Source organism: Helicoverpa armigera, chromosome 20 (genome assembly GCF_030705265.1).
Source record: "Helicoverpa armigera isolate CAAS_96S chromosome 20, ASM3070526v1, whole genome shotgun sequence".
NCBI classification, from domain to species: domain Eukaryota; kingdom Metazoa; phylum Arthropoda; class Insecta; order Lepidoptera; family Noctuidae; genus Helicoverpa; species Helicoverpa armigera.
Genome location: NC_087139.1, coordinates 3,466,976 through 3,484,738, shown reverse-complemented (window position 1 = coordinate 3,484,738; position 17,763 = coordinate 3,466,976). Strand labels below are relative to the sequence as shown.

Sequence of the window (17,763 nt, the reverse complement as noted above, 5' to 3'; positions counted from 1 at the left end):
ATTTATTTAGTCCCCAACTATCCTACATTACAAACGATCAAGGGTTCCCAAGTCCCCTAAATTAGTATTCCGTAAGCATCCACTTCAGGATAAATGGGTTTCCGAAAAACTGATTAATATTGCTCTGAACTTGACCTGAATACAAAACAACACGAGCTTTAGAATATTATATTGTGTAACGGAATAACATTGAGGATTGTAAGTAAATAAATAATAAGAATATCACGTTTGCAATAACTGCCTGAGATGGCATTTCCTTGCTATAATATTTATGTATAAGAAGGTAGCATAGTGTCTATATACCTGCACACTGCAGACCAAACAGTCCGCTGTTGTTTTAAACCGTCCAATGGTTGAAAAACTGAATCCCTTACAAATTCTTGATCGGTTTGGTACTGGCTAAATACTTAATCGTTGTAATGTGCGTTCTACCATTAATTTCCATACTGATTTATGAGCCTCAATAAACTATCGACCGACTAAAAATTTGCAGTGTACGGCTGCGGTAAACATATATGTCAAGGAAAAATAGATGACATGTTTGATAAGGATATAGCTTGACAACTAGAAAAGATTTTAAGGTATTTTCCGGGTGCGAAAAACTCCTCTTCACATACAAATACACCTATTATCAGGTTTAACGAAATGCAATTTTTGTTCCAAGTAGTTTATTCATAAATGTATGTATTTATGTAAGCGTGACCAAACACAAAATAACTACTTAGGTATCGCATTTATCTACTCTTTGCTTGAGTCAAAGATTACCCATTAACTTTGTGCGAATGAGTTACTGAAGACCTTAATTGTTCTACCATTCATAAATGCTATGTTAACTCAATCGTTCACAATCTACAAATTACCAATCTCTTAGAACTTTACACATAACTTCTATTAAAGTTAGGTACTCCGTAATTCAACGTAAAATGAAATACCTACGTAAGTTACATGCAAGTTTATGAAAGGTATTCACGAACTTTGCGAAACTTACAAAGTGGCTCGTATGTTCTATTAAAGTAATTAACTTTAGACCGCTTTGTAGTGGGATAAATGGTCATATTCGGCAGCTTTAAATTTAACTAGATTCAGCCAGCTGTTCTCTTCTAGTTTTTAGACGACTTCCCAAAAATTAGGAAGTTCTTAATTCGTATTTTTTTTAATGTTTAATCGCACATATCTCCGTCGGTAAACGATTTGAACATTCTTTTTTGATTGAAGGGATAAAAATGGTCCTATTTTTATTAGGCTCAGGATCTGATGATGGTAACCCTGAGAAATCGAGCGCAGATCTTAATAATTCGATATCGCACACATACTTTAATTTTATGCTAGGTATAAATGAAAATGGCTGGGAATGAAAAACCGAGAATGTGTTAAGTATAAATTGCTTTTTAGAAGTTAAGAGAGTTTTTGCTTATTCACAACTTTATCCCTTAGTCACGTTTTACTTTGTGCAAATTCTTGACCTAATTACTGGGAACCACACGAGTTAACTAAAATGTAAAAAGCTCTATGTTACAAAGATATTTTAAAAGCATGTTACTTTCTTTCAAATATTCTAAAAAACAACTATATTTTAACTAAAAGACCATCTTTTTAATTTTAGTCACAAACATATTATAACAACACAGAAAATGATTCCTTGTAATTCCTACAAATCATTTCTTTATGAATGCCACATCAGTCACAACTATCGAAATGCATCCATATACCCAAAATATTATTTTCCCAATTAAACCATCAGTTACAGCAAAAAAACGAAAACCTATGCGGAATGTAAACGCAATTTTATCAGCATATTATCAAGATTTACACTCGAGGCGAGAAAAATTGACGTCCAAAGCCGTTCAGCCGCGACGCATAAACAGGACAGAATTGACAACGTTCAGCGTCTTTAAACTCTTCGTTGATATTCCAAGGCTTTAGCTCCATGAATAAAATGAAAACATATGTTATAGCTTGTAAATTACGGGGTCTTTTATGGTGGGAAGTATAAGGATATTGGTTTTATTGGAGGCTTTAGGATGGTTTGTTTAAATCATATTGATATGCAATATTTTGTGTAGCTTTGTTTTCTCTAGCGTTTGTTGCAATTTCATTTAGATACCTACTGTTTCCCAGTCTAAACAGTTGGGCACAAATTATAATCATGTGCAAATAAATACTTTGACTTTGACAAATCTTTCTCAAATAACCAATATTTACCTATACGTAATTCCCTGTGTCAGGTCGCGACAAATAGAAAAGAAACAACTCTTGTACATGAACTCAAAAGAACCTTAAGAGATCTCATTAGGTAGGCAGGTCAAGTACCTTACGCAAAAACAAAAGAAAATTATCTTATACAAAAGAAAAAAAGCGTGCCTAAAAACCTACATAGTCATGACTTATTTAGGTCTCCTTAAAAAAGGCGTAGGAACTCAGTATACATTACAATAATTATAAATTAAAATATGCTATGAAATTCTAACGTTTCTTTACTTTCTGAAAGACCTTTCTACCCACTGAAAAGTAAATAAAAGTGTCAAGTACCTCTCAATTTAAATATTAATTTCTCTGCGGTCTTTCAGTGCATTCATAAAGAGATGCTTCTAAGTAATTTAATGAATTTTCATGTTATCCACTTTTGTTATTTGACGTTCCTGTGAAAGGAAAATATGGTCCTTTTGCATAAGAATATGCTGTGTTTGTGCAAAGAGTTTCAAGTCAGAATTGAAATGGTGGTTGAAATATCTTTGCACGGACCTATGTTAGTTTGATGGCCATACACTTGGGTGAAGTATAGAGAAGTATTATTGAATAAGTTAAACGGACGTAAGGATTATATTTTTTTAGAAGGTAGGTACTGCAAGAAAAACTTTGCTGTATTACTCTTTAAGAAAGAAAATAAGTAAATGACACCTATACATAAAAAATACATAAATGAAACTAAGAGGGTGCTTTTGAGTTGTTACCCTAAAATAGTACGATCTAATTAAACAGTCTTATAAACAATTCTAAGATATATTTTAAAAACGTATTTACCTTCCACATACGACAGATTAACCAGCCCACATATTCATCAAACATTGAAATTCGGCTGAGCAAAATAAATAGAAACCCTAAAACCTTATATAGAACAACGTTTGGTACTTTCAAAGGGTTCTTTGTATTTCAGAACGATGTATAAGTGTGTACGTGAGGGAATTAGGGTGCGTCTACATTGTGTGCCAGACGTTCCGCTGATGTAGCTATTTGCATAATTTTTGACCTCATAAACGTTGTTCGACAATTTTAGGAGCTAGTTTTCACCTTGTTTGACAATATTTTATGTAAAACATAGTTGTTTTATAAAAAGACAAGGAATATTACGGATGCGTGAAAATGTACGAAAAAACTTTTTTGAAAATTGTTGTAGTAAGTAATGGGTACGTAAAAAGTGTCGATAAGATGGATAAATAAACACTTCTGTTTCCCTCTGTAATCCTTCTCTTAACTAAGTAAACTTTAAGCTTATAAAGACATACCACGAAGAACCTAAAACCAGTACATACTTCATTCTTCACCTTAACATAAATCGATCGAATCCAAAAACAAATACCCCACAGTGAGAACTCGTCCTAACACAAAACGCTACACAACTCCGCACGCGAAAATTCCGCACACATCGTTACGTAATTTACGCTTTGTCGGCTTCGACTGTTACACACAGAATTGTTGAGCGAGCTTCAGAAGCAAACTGCAAACTAAACAGTCGCCCGACAGTTGCCCATGCGGAAGGATTTTTTTAAACACGCTTATATTAGCTTCACTTGTAACTATGTATGTAAGAAAATCTTGGAGTCTTAATTTGACCCACTTCCCGGCTTTTGATTAAGATGAAATCTTGCATACGCTCTGAGTTCTGATAACAATTCATGACTAGCTAAGAAACGTAACAAAAAGCGTGTTTTTTTTAGTTTTGTAAACTATTTCTGTTTTAAAGAAAATCTTGATTCCTATCAAAGTTTTCATCTTTGTAATGTGCGTACTACCATTCATCTTCATACTGATTTATGAGCCCAAACTCAAACCAACTATCGGCCGACTAAAAGTTTGCACTCTACCAGTAATCTAACACTGAATTTGTTGAGCGAGCTTCAGCAAACATTTAGTCCTTTCTGTAATATTATATTCTGTTATTTCATCCGGATAAATATTTTTATCATATTTGTTTAACCGGGTGGTGCTTTGTCAAATAAAATTTTTGATGTGAACTTTGTATGAATGGTTCAAGTTATTTTTAGATTAGAAATGTGATAGCAAAGTTTTGTTATTATTTATACTACCGCCTGTGATATGGAATAATAAAGAATCGAGAATTGTTTTAAAATATTATGAAATAATTTATTCGGCAGCGATGGGGATGAATTTTTTGATGGTTTTTACTTTTAGTTTTTTTTCGTGTTTACTAGGACAGTTTTTTTAACATTATTATAAATAAATGCGGTACCTATGTATCTCTAACGATATTATTTAAGATATAAGAATAAGATCTTTGTTTCAGCAAATTGTGAGCAACATAATTAAAATTAAACCTGTTGTTATTTTAACCGTAACTAAAGAAAAGTTTCTTATTACAATCACCACATCCCTAAAAAATTCGGTAGACAGACAAAAAATCTTATTTTTCTTGTAAAAAATCTCAGCTCCTAAATTATTTTTAAAAGGCCTTTTCCCTGTGGGTACCTACTTCAACAGTCCTGAAACATTAAAATAAAACATGAAAGCGGTGCCACTTCTCGTAATAGAGTGAAATTGGGGGTAATTCTATTTTACCTGAGAGGGTTCATAATAATATGTTTATTCTTTACTGTTGGACCTTTCTTCTGAGTGCTGGTAATTGTAATGTGGTTAATTTTGGTGCTGTTCGAGTTATTTTTGTTTCAATGTAGCAACTATGTCTACCGAAAGTCCATAAACATATTTATAGTTAAACTTTGTTAACATTTTTTTGGTGAGTTGGAGCTTAGGTCCAAGTTCACCGATAACATGAGCGTCTGTTTTTTTAAAGCAACTGTTTTCTTAGAAAATTGAACCTTGAGCCTTAGTAACAGACGTATGTATATGTTGATAAATCGCAGGAGGATTATCGATCTTGTATAAATGTTAAAATGAGTTGAAGTTTTAGTTTTTAACACCGGCACCCAATATCGCTCATTTGACATTTGACAGTTAAGTAATAAACGTTGCTTGGTTGAGTTTCAGTAGGTCCTATGGATCAAAATGTGCCAATTCAAAAATAAATTCCGTTCTCTTTGAGTCTGAGAAAGGACATACCTATGTTGCTTTTTATCCGGGAACACCTGCTAAACACAGTGAACTTTTAACAAAAGTATACTTCTTTCCGTACCAGTTTTAATACTTTAAAATACAGAACAAAGCCCGGTGTAACAAAATCACACAACTGCAAAAAACTTTCCAACTTTTACATAATACAACCAAACTTTCACCAAAAAATAAGCTATAATGAATTTCCGGCACTCTCAACTTCGAAACAAGCGCAGTTACGAGAAAGAAAAAGTAACAAAAAACACGTGGAAATGAATGCTCAAAACTTTTACCAAAAAGTACTCACAAACAAACTGCAAACTTTTAGTCGGCCGATGGTTTATTTGGGCTCATAAATCAGTACGAAGATGAATGGTAGCACGCACATTACAAAGATCAAGAATTTAGCCGATCAAAATTTCATACTAATCGAAGGCCGAGAAGTGTATCAAATTAAGATTGCAAGATTTTCTTACATAGATACATATTTACAAGAGAAGCTAATATAAGCGTGTTAAAATGCCTACCATCGGGTCGTCTGTCGGCCGACTGTACGTATTTTGTCGAAAAGTTATACCGAAATTACAGGGCTCAATTCTGATGAATGATTCGTAATTTATGCGGCATGAGAAATCTTGCCAACATGGCCGCTTGCCGGTTCCAATATGCTAAGTGGGTCTCAAATAGCCTACATTATTAATAGGGACATCTATCAATTAATTCAAGCTGTAAATATAGAGGAGAAAATGGGGTTTCAATTACTGTTAAATACTGTTTTAAAGTTCAATCTTGTATTTACAGTGATTTTCATTGGCATGCTAAAACTGCAATGCAGATGAAGTTTAGATATTATTTTTATTTCGGAATAAAAATCACCAATCACTATGCTGTTTGCGTACTATTGAAGATTTATGTTGATCATGTAAAAACTTTTAACACAAGATTTTCTTACACGAAAAAGACTTAAGAAATACGTGAGTCACGTTCTAGTTTTATCCCTTAACTTTGGTTCAAAAAGCTCAAGTGCAAAGATATTTTATATTCTGTAGAAATAAGCTCATAACTTACTAGTTACAAAAATAGTAGGTACATGTACTTGTAAAAGGCAAATAAAACAAAAGGTAATAATGCTCCCTTTTCACGTCCGATATAATCGGTAACTGATATTATGTAGGAGAAAAATAGTACTCTCTGATAGCAAAAAGCAAAAAGTCGAAGTGATAAAGAATGTCCTACAAAAGATCGATCCGAATATCTCTCCTACAAAAACTGTCGACGTTGACCAGCCTAATGATAAAATAGTTGACTAAACTCACTGTCAGGAATCACCAACAAACCTAGATTATCTATGTTGGTTCATAACAACAGTAGGCCATTCACACACTGCCTTACAAATTAACATAATCCTAGCGACAATAAATCTCACGCAAACTGTCGCCAGATGGCATGACAAGCTGCGAAGGATTAAAGTGATGGATGACGAGTGGCGATGCCTTCAGAAACTAGACCGTTTCACTCATTTTTCATTGCTTTGCCTTCTTGTTTATCGGTCATTTGTTTGCTTAAGGCCTTGCAAGCAATTTTATTGTAAGTAGCGTTTGGACCTATCTGTTTGAAATAAATAATCCCTCGTATATGGGCTTCACGAGTTCACCATTAACGTTTTTGTAAATACTGTAACACTAAAACCGACCACTAAAAGGCGAGTTGGCCTATTTCTCTCAGATCTAATCGAATGTGACAAAAAACTAAAGTATCTACTACAAATTAAATATAATATACATGCGCTAAATACATGCATACAATATGCATACATAATATTAAAAATAAGGTTGAATTGATTGAACAGAGGTTTTTGCTTCTTAAAATGAACCATTTATGATGCGGACGGTATAATATTAATAGCAGAAAATTGATTGAGCAGTAATTTCCGCCATTTCCTCCCATCCAGTAATCAATTATTTATTTGGGGTTCATGGAATAATTTTGCAAAACCGTTTCATCCATCCTTGTCATCTTAACATATTCTATCCATTTCTTTTCACACCATCTTATTTATTCAATTAATCAACTATCATGACTATCATGGTATACCTATCCTATAATAAAAACATTTATATCAAACACTAACTATTTCCCGCGGTTTCACCCACGTTCCGTGAAAACTACTTACCGCAACTGAATAAAATATAGCCTATGTCATCCAAGGATAATGTAGCTTCCCAACAGTAAAATATTTTTTCAAAATCGTTGCAGTAGTTTCAGATCCTTTCAGATACATCATCATCCTCCGAGCCTTTTCTCAACTATATTGGGGTCGGCTTCCTTTCAGATACAAAGAAACAAGTATAGAAGCCTGTGTGTTTATCCAGGCTATCACCTATCTACATACCAAATTTCAACCAAATCGGTCCAGCCGTTTTTGCGTGATTAAATAACAAACACACACATCCATACATTCTCGCAAACTTTCACATTTATGATATTAGTAGGACTAAAATGGAATAAAAATGCTGCAATCATAAGCCGTTCTTTTGCCATTAAAACTCCAGCTTAAAACCTTCATTAAAAAGAGGTTGAAATAAAAAGAAACTAATGAATAACTAACTATGTTATTTAGCTTCAGCTGTTAAGTAATAGTTATTTTATGCTAAGTGCTGTTTTTATTGCTCGTCTTACAAAGGATTAGTCAATCCCTTTGTTTTACAATGGCTCTAAAGTAATTGGCTGTAAACTTAGTTTCACTATATCTTATATTATTGTGGTGTTTACATAATATCACAGTGGTTTTTTGCGTGGGGTGCAACAGAAATCTAACTGGCACCTACATCAAGATACTTTCATTTTGCCAGTCATTTTCAAGTTTCATTTTGACAGTATTTTACGAGACTACTCGCCTACTTGCCACTGTTGTTATCTGGATGCGTGAAGTTACCTCGGCACGAAGGTGACACCGCTGACAGAAGCTAATTATGATATACCTACTATTTTCTACGTAAGAACATTGACTTTCAAAGTATACCTAAAACACAGTACTTTTTCATAATTTCTCGTTTTTGTATTCATTATTCTAAATGCTTCTAAAAGTAAAATCGTTTTCCCACGAAGCTTATTTATTACTTTTCTTACGAAAAGTTTAAATACTTTCAGTCTTATTAAGAATTATTTATGGCCAGATATTCATGTAACTTTTTCTTACAAGTTCATTGCACGTGCATGATAATGAAATCCAAAAATTAATCAATATTTCATAACAATAACATGTTTATTTTGAAGATCTTCTACAATCTTTTACGAAACAGAATTTATGTGCTTTAGCTACCTACTCCTAACTAAATAATAAGAAATACCCCTTTTTGTTTTCTGTCTATTTTGATCTAAATTACAATGAATATATATACAACATACAATTAACTTATTACCTTATATATACACTTACTATAAATAAAAATATTTAAAAAATTGCATCAAAAAACTCCTCATCGCTGCCCACCGGGAGTGTACCCAAGAGGCTGGCAGCATTGCCACGTTGGATGGCAATGCTTACTTTTTGGCCAAAATAAAAACCAGCCCTTGGGTCACCTGAAGTGTCAGCAAGTCGCTTAGCGATATCCTTATATAGGAGATGAGCACTTGGACCCCACGGCCCGAGGGTTTCAACCCCAAACGGCTCAAAGGTATAGTTACCCACCAGGGTACTATATTTGCGCCGTTTGAGGTCCTTTCTGTCTTATTTATTTATTTATTCTTTATTGCACTCTTAACAATGAATGTTTTTTTTTTATAAGTTAATATTTAGAAATGTAAATAATATGTTCAGAAAAAAAATGTATACAGAATTAAGACAGTTTATGTACAACAGCGAGCTTAACCCAGAATTGGGTTCTCTTAAAGCCATAGAGAGATTCGAGATTCTTATTTTTTTACACAAAATTCATTCACGCGGATTGAATACGCTCTCCGACTACAAATATAGTAAGCAAATTCACTCGCCAGCTGCAACAAAGTATTCCAACTAAAAGCGACTACATCAAAGCTAGTATTTTACTATTTTCTCTACACAAACAAACTTTTCTATACGATTCCAGTACATAGAGTTCCACTAAGAAAGGATTTTATATATTTTCTGAACGAGTCAAATGGGACGTCGAAGTTTTTCAGACGAAGTAAATGCAAGCAAAAGTGAACAAGATTTTTCATTTGAATATAAGTTTTGGTGGATTTAAATTGAAGTTTACTATTATTTATCCAGTAACTTAGGTCCGAATTTCAGAATTGTAGTGAAATAAAAACTTGTATTGAATATGGATTTCAGCTATTTGGTGTTATTGGCAGTCTATGTAAGTTGAATTTATCATGTGTGATAATAATTTCTTTCATTTTAATTTCTCTTTCCATTGCTCTTTACACACTGTCTACATCTCTTTTATTTTCATTTCCCTTTCGCAGGTATGCTGGAAAAGGTTTCTTTAGAAATAAGTATTGCTTTTGTAAATTCTTCGTTTCTCTGTCTTCCTTCTTTATTTCGATGTGTAAAAAAAATTAAAATAAATAAATAAATGGTTCTTAATATTTTATAGAAAACTGCCCACACGTAAAAAGAAACGCAGCAAACAAAAATGTCATATTCCTTGACACCTATTATGGACTACATAGGAAGTTTTCCCTAAGGAACACGCCTACATTTCCCTCGTTATGTTTAAGATCCACTGATGTGGAAAGTCATAAACAAGAATCTAATCTAGCCCCTAGGGCTGCTACTGGGATATTGTAACATTCAATAGCAGAACTCATCATCATCCTTCTGCCCTTATCCCAAATTTATTTGCGCAGCATGTTTCTTCTTCCATACTCTTCAATCTGCCGTCATCTCACAAGTAACATTCTTTCACACAATCCATTCAATAGCAGAACTACAGAACGAAAGTTGGGGTCACGCTTGCTTTTGATCTACACTAATATTATAAGAGTGAAACATATTTTTGTTTATTTGTACCCTAGAGGCTAACTAGGACGTACTGAACCAATTTGAAAAAAAAAATCGCTGTGGGTAAGTTTCACTATTCCCAAGTAAATAGGCTATATTTTATCCGGGCACGGGCAGAACTTTCCACGAAACCGCGGGAAAACAGTCTATAATAAACAAATTCCTTTTTCTAAAAATATCCGCCGCTATTGACAAAAACAAGAAAATAAGCCTATAAAGATGATCCAATTCCTTAATACTTTTGAAAAGCTTAAAACTTTTTTTTCAGTCTCATCTGGCGTACTTAATGAAGCGAATATAAAATGGCCGACCCAATAATGTCATTAATCGCCGACATTATAAGACTTTCTTATTATTCTTGTTTCCCTAGTGTTTTCCGGTCTATAAGCTCATTGATTTCTCTTTATATTAAATAACTGGGATATTGTGATAAAAATGTATTGCTAATAAGATTGTGGATATAGAATTCTTTGTTTGCATTTAGTGTGGGCCTGTTATATGAAAAATATATGTGCCGTGAGCGTCAGATTTGAGTAATCATAAGATCGCGTTTATTACCTAAATCTACATAACTGCAAGCGTAACTCAATTATTTAACCACCTAAAATGAATAAAACATACATGTTGTAAAAGAATAAAATTCCATGTACAATTCAATTAAATAGAAAAATTCCAACGACAGGTCAAATTGTAATTTCAATTTTACATCGCCCTTTCACACGCCCTACATCATGTTTCATGCATGCAGTTTTATCATAAAAGACGTAAATAAATCAATTGAAAGTATGGTATGCGGGAAGTAGTTTTTTTGTTCTTGTAATTTAATAGTATTTTCAGAATTAACCCAATTTTATGAATGATCGTTGCGTATGCTTTGTGTGAGAGCGCAGCGTTTTAAGGCCAGTAACGCGCCGAAATTACATCCTTGAATTTAGCACAGATGCAAATCAACAGTGTATATAATCTAGATATTATAATAAGTACTTACAAGTGGATGCTGCTTGAGCAAGCGAGTGTGCGCGATAGACCTGCGAGGACGCGCGTGAGGCAGGCCGCGGTGCGCGAAGTGCCATTCTGTGTCAGAGCCTAGCACCTGTGGGAGAAAATCATTAAATTAGTACATGAATATCAACAGATAAACAACTTTGATACTCCTAACTTATTCTGTAAGTACACATGTGTGTTCTTTTGTAACTTTTTCAGGGTGCAATGTTTGAACTGCCATTTGGAACCTATGGGGAAAGCTTTATTATAATGGTGTGTTAAATATTAACGAATTCATTTGGGAATATGGTTCTGGGTGATAGCGAAAAAACAGCTATTTTTACAGCACGTTATCGTACCTACATTTCATTTGTGTAAAATAAAATCCGCATGACATTACAACTACAAAAGAAAGAAAACCTGGTCTACAGAGATGGTTTTAATTTAATTAGCAAGGTTTTTTTTGTGTGTGGGCAAAATAATGTCATGGACTTATCATTCTAGTGTTAGACCAGTCCATGTAAACGATTTAAGCAACACGACATAAAATTGTACCTAATAGCTTAGTAATAGCCTAAAAACACGACAAAGTGTCACGATATAAAAAAAATACTGTAAATACTGTGACACACTTTACTGTATTTTCACAAGCTTACTAAATAAATGTTTAATGTTCTTTGAATATTTATTTAGTTCAGTAGTTAAACCTTTGAGTCGTCGACAATGGATGTAAAGTCTACTAAACGGACCAAGACCTAAAAAGGTTCTATAGGATTTGGGTACAAAAGGACCGTTAGCTCAAATTATATGCGGTTGCACGAACCGAAATTATTCGCAAGTAAGCACGATGTGGCTATTCGTAGTTATTCAATTTTATAGTAGAATAAAACGGACCCTAGAATTTAATTTAAACAAAAAAACAACCTTTCATTTTATATAAATATTTACTTCATCGAGAATCCTTCACTTGAAATAAACATTTAACTTTGTTCAGCTCAAGTTGTTATCGCCAGAGCAACAGTTTTAATTAAAGATCAACAAAGAAAGGCTTTTCAATTGTTCCTTTCTATAGAAAAGACAATAAACTCGACGAGGCTTGGTAAACAAAAAACAAAGTGGGCTAAAACTGAATTTTATCATCAATAAGTAGGTCCTTCTTATTTATTTATCGATACTATTTTAAAGTTAAAGTTAAAAAAATGTTTATTTCCTATTTGAAATGGTAAAATGGTAGCTATAAAGCAAATCTCCGCGCTCTTTACCCAGAGTTTATAGACATAGCAATAAAACCAAAATGGCGGACGAATCGAGCGCAAATATGGCGCGAATCAACGTTTACATTTCGACGTGATGCCGGCTTTAGAAGAAAATTGTGTTGTATGGCGCGAATACGTTGATGGTTTTTGTTTTTGCTTTTATTGAAGGTTTGTGATTTTAAAGTTAGATTTAGGAAGATATCTTTCGTTAAACAAGTGGGAATCGTTTCACAGAGTTTAACAATTTTATAGATAGTTCAACTCAGATTTGCGCGCGGCCCTATGTGTGCGTCGGCTTGTAAATATACAACTTTCATTCGTGTGACAGTGACGTCGTCCGAGGATGACGTGTTCTTATCGCTTTTTGTTATGGGTACAGTCGTTTACGAAAATGTCTAGTTCTTCACGGAGAAAATGTTTCAAAGGAATCAGGTAGCGTTTCAAAAAATGAAACATTCAAAGCTTTTTATTATAACATTTTACAGTTTTTCATTATTTTCTCATACGTCTTTTCAAATTGACATTGACAGTGTCTAAGAAATAAATGACGTGAAATATCTAAGATGAATTAAATACTCCTTACATATTTTCTAGCTCGGGGCACGCGGACAATAAATAAAAGTGTGGACTAAGAATGTAAAAAAAACGTAATCGTGTATAATAATGTAAACAAAATGTGTGGGGAATTTTAAAAAATTATATTGCTTCGCATAATGTCGACCAAAATAAGACGGAAATAATGAAACTCATAAATGAACGTTTAAATCAAATTGATTAAGGGATGTGGGGTAATATTTGTCGACATGTACAAAAGAATAAAGAAGAATACTATAGACATTTTGACATGGAGTCAGAATTTATAATTCACCTTGGAAAGTAGCGAATCCAAAAATTCATCATTTGATTTTTCAAGTAGCGATTCAGAATCGTTATGAAAAGATTAACACTAAATTACGTTATAACTATTTTTCTTAAACACCTGTGTACAACCCCGAAATAACTGTATTTGTACCTGACTGTACCTCTTGTCACGCACACAAAGTCACTGTATATGTACAAGGATTACCCACACAAAAGGCCGCGCGCACGACTGAGTTGAACTTACTATACTTACAAAGCAATTTACATACATACTTACGTAATTTTGGAACTTCTGTGAAGATGTATAAGTACTAATGTTTCTTACATTGGTGGATTTTCCGCACATTTTTCTAAGCGACACCGCTCCGCTCTTACAGGCGATGTGGCTAGGTTTTCCTCCAATGTGAAAAAGCGGTTAAACTACTTAACAACAAAAATAAACAGAATATTACCTACGCAACGAACCATTTTCATATTTAATGTTCGCAATGAGAGAAACGCTACAAAGTCATGAACATGTCTCATTATTTATTTAAATTCGGCTGAGAAGGGCCTAAAGGCTAAGTTGATTATAAAATAAAGTTTGCCGAAGAGACTTCTGTGGTTATATTTTTGCATACATGCATATATAATCTGTCCTTTAATAATTATGTTTTAACTCGAAATTAGGGCCTCTTGCTTGAAGCTGGCGGCCGTTATTTTAGAGCTAAAACCTTGGGAAAATTATGAAAACCGTCCTAAATAAGCTTTAGGGACGGTCTTTACATCTTTATTTCTTTATTTACATGTAAGTACATACAGTAGGTTATGTATGATATATAGAAACGCCTCGCTGGCCTATGTTGTACCTATATTATAAAGCAGAATAGTTGAAAAAAATATTTATGTTCATTATTGTTCATCCTAGGTTGAGTTTGAGGAAGCTGTTACTCTATATTTTACACTGTAATATTAACCAGTTCATCTTTAGAAAAACGCTATGAAAATATCAAGTTACCTATAATTAGCAATCTCGACGCTTAATTACATTGACCCCTAATGTTATATAACGAGCTGGAAACCTTTAAAAATACACTTTAAAACCCGAGTTTTAATTACAAGGATTAAACTACCCTCCCCAGGTTAGTATAAAGTTTTATTTTTAAAATAACAGTGTTTACACGCTAAACATTGGTGTTGCCACACCTAATTAAAGTTGGAACAATGTCTACAAGCTGCAAACAATGATAACTAGCAAAGTAACTTGTAGAGTTTACTGAAGAAGTTCCGAATCTACCTCTTCCTATATTTACAAAGTTTAAACAAGGGAACTTTTTTCTTATTTAGATATTTTCAAACATTAAATATGCTGTACACTTACTGTCTATATAAAAAAGTAAAAGAAGGATTCTTTCCGTAAAATTTAAAAAATAATTTTGCTAAAAAGGTTTCATCAAATTCAAATTTCGAAAATCACAGGACGCGTTCTATTCAACGTCCAATTAAAAGTCACGCTTCCTGTCAAAATGGTTTCTTGAAAAACAATTTCGATTTACGTCTCCTTTACAAAATTGATGATTACGTTTTCTTATGATGTACATTGAAGTAATTTGCTTGGATTTATTAGTGACGTACAACGTCTTTACGTCTCACGACTGGGGCGAAAATGAAAAGCAACTTTATTGCTTAGAGAATAAAGTCGCAAGTGGCTATAACGTTTTATAGGCAATACGCCGCCAATTGTGCGTTGTTTTCACGTATAAGAGTAATAACATTGAGGGAAGAAGGTTAATTGGTGTAGCAGCGTCGCTTGAGCACTAAACGAACGCTAAACAAAACACACCCAGTTTAGAAATTCGAGAAAATACTATAATAACCTTTGTTTTGGGTCTGATTTTTTTATTTTTTTATTCGAGAATCACATACTGAGAATAGACATATACCTTATCCGTTTTTAAAAGACTGTGTAATTTTTTTTATCCAACAATGGAATAGACGAGCCCATATAATATTCACGAGCTTTAAATTTAAACGTGAAATTAATCTACCTTTATCAGACCTTAGGCTTCAAGCCATTAGGCTTTCAAAAGATTTTACATATAGATGAACAGTTTTCATGAATAACTAGACGTTTCAATTATTCTGAACCTATGAATAACAATCGATGTTGTTAATCTTTGAAACTCTGTAACACTGTGTGGTCTTTCTTTTGGAATTTTATATCATTTTATAAAACCTCTCACGATTGACTTAGTCTCAATAACACATTCACAAAACTATGATATTGGGAACTGATAAGCATAATATTCTTCCAATAGTTCGCAAAAAATCATTTAACCACCTAGCTATTTATTATAATAAGTTCAAGCCATTTTCACTTAATTCTAACAAAAAAACATCCTATTTTCACTCTAAACTCGCATTAAACCAAGTCGCAATTTCTAGCAGACTTGTTATAAGTTTCTCTTGTAAACAAGCGTATCTGAATACAAGGAGATAAGACTCGATCGAGACCTCTTTACACAGTTAAAGCAACCTATTTTATCGAACGCAGCCATAACCCAGGTTACACTTTGTGGAACGCAGCTTTTCTTCAAACGGCGTTCTAAATTCGTATTATGGTCACGTAGAACGTAACGGAGCATTCGAGTGGGAAAAAATGAGTTTTGTAGGTTTTAAAATCGTATTAATAGCAGAATCTCGTTCCTGGTCGAATTATAACAATATTTCGATAAGTGTTAACTAATTTATTTGTGTAATTTTGCATTTGTTTACCTACAAAGTTCATAATGAATATTTGATCAGATCTAACCGAAACTCCAAACTAAATGAATAAATTAGTGTAATCGATGTACAAAGCGGCCATTAATCCGTTTAAGGAAACTAAATCGGTCTATAAATAGAAAGTTACACGAGTATTGTTAACAAAACTGGTCTGAAGGCGTCGAAAATTCCAAAAAAAAGGTGGCATTTAAAGCATTTTAATACGGCTATAAAAAAAAACGCGTTCGAATTTCAAAACAAGCGCGTTCGTTTCACGGTCCAAACATCACGCACACAAACATCTCGGATTCATCAACAACAGATGTTGTGAAAAGTCCGCAGTTTTACAAGGAAGTTCGTCTTGATTATGTAAATACTTCCTCTGGTTGAATACAAATTACAAATGTGACCTTTAACTTTACGATCTGATGCGTTTGCCTTATCTGTTATACAACTAACGTCACGTGTTTTTTTTTCTTTTGTTTTTTTCTTTCTAATGTTGGTATGACTGCGTGTGTGGGCTTTTATGACGTAATGGCGGCAGGAATGGCGGGAAATTTATGCCGTGAGGTTTATAGGATTCTTTTCAACTTTATAACCTTTCAATTAGCTATGCGTTTATATTACGTTGGATGATAGATGTTGGGGATAAAAGCAGGCTTTCACGAGCTTGATATGAAAATAACAAACAAAATGTTGTAAGCAAGTACCAGACAATAAATCTAAGAGAAAACGGAGTTTCTTCAGAACTCCGATAAATACTTACGACTCAATGAGTCGGAAGCCCGGAGTGAGCGAAATAGCGGGTCAAAGCTAGCAATATTATATTGAATTGACTTCCCACGTCTTCACGCATGAATATAAGATATAATCTTTTCTTTTACCTTTTATATAATGCTACCTTTTCCAATCCGAATCATCCTTCTGCCCTTAATCCTGTGCCTAAGTCCCTTGAGGTTATCTGAAAGCTTTTAATGCATCTTCCGACAAGCTTCCGACTTAATAATCTGAGAATAATAATTTAATAAGCTTCTGCCCATGATTTTGCTCGCATTTAGTCGAAACTACCAACTTAGCACAATCGAACTAAAAATTAGCCTACAGCCTTCTTCACAACGGGAATCGGAAAATCCGCTAGAGAAAAGGCGTTGCTATAGTCATAAAAAACATAATTAAATCTTGCATTAGGTAACGTTTTTAAAAGCCTCTTTTTTCGTTATAATTGTTTTCCTATTGCCCTACTGAGCCAACAGGATGCAGCTGAGTACCTATCTAACCTCCTCAACCCAGTTACTTGAGCAATACAAAACAATTGCCAAACATGCCGAATTCTCGTAACGATCTGCCAAACACATAAGTATGTATAAATGACAGCCGTGACACACAATTCGACATGCCTTCCAGAACTTCTAATTACTATTACTCAACCAACAATTCCATTTTAAACTCTTATCTGAAGCTATCAACAAGCTAGAAGTACATAGGCGTAACCCTATCTTCGTACTTCAAACTTCAAAACATTTCCAGGAACATTGTACACGAGTGAAAGCAAAGACTATAAAACCACTTGACTGCGCATACAGTGCCCCGACGCTCGCCAAAAGTTAGTGATTTTGCGCGTACTATAAGGCTACGATCAGTACGATC

At 33.7% G+C, this 17,763-nt stretch overlaps 1 protein-coding gene across 1 annotated transcript in view; it reads right to left on the bottom strand.

Moving 5' to 3' along the window:
- Positions 1-17,763, bottom strand: part of LOC110377468 (neuroendocrine convertase 2) — a 90,346-nt gene that overhangs the window by 35,083 nt on the left and 37,500 nt on the right. Inside the window, exon 2 of the mRNA XM_064039675.1 lies at positions 11,262-11,366. Coding sequence (XP_063895745.1) covers positions 11,262-11,366 — 105 coding nt within the window. The remainder of the gene's footprint in view (positions 1-11,261; positions 11,367-17,763) is intronic.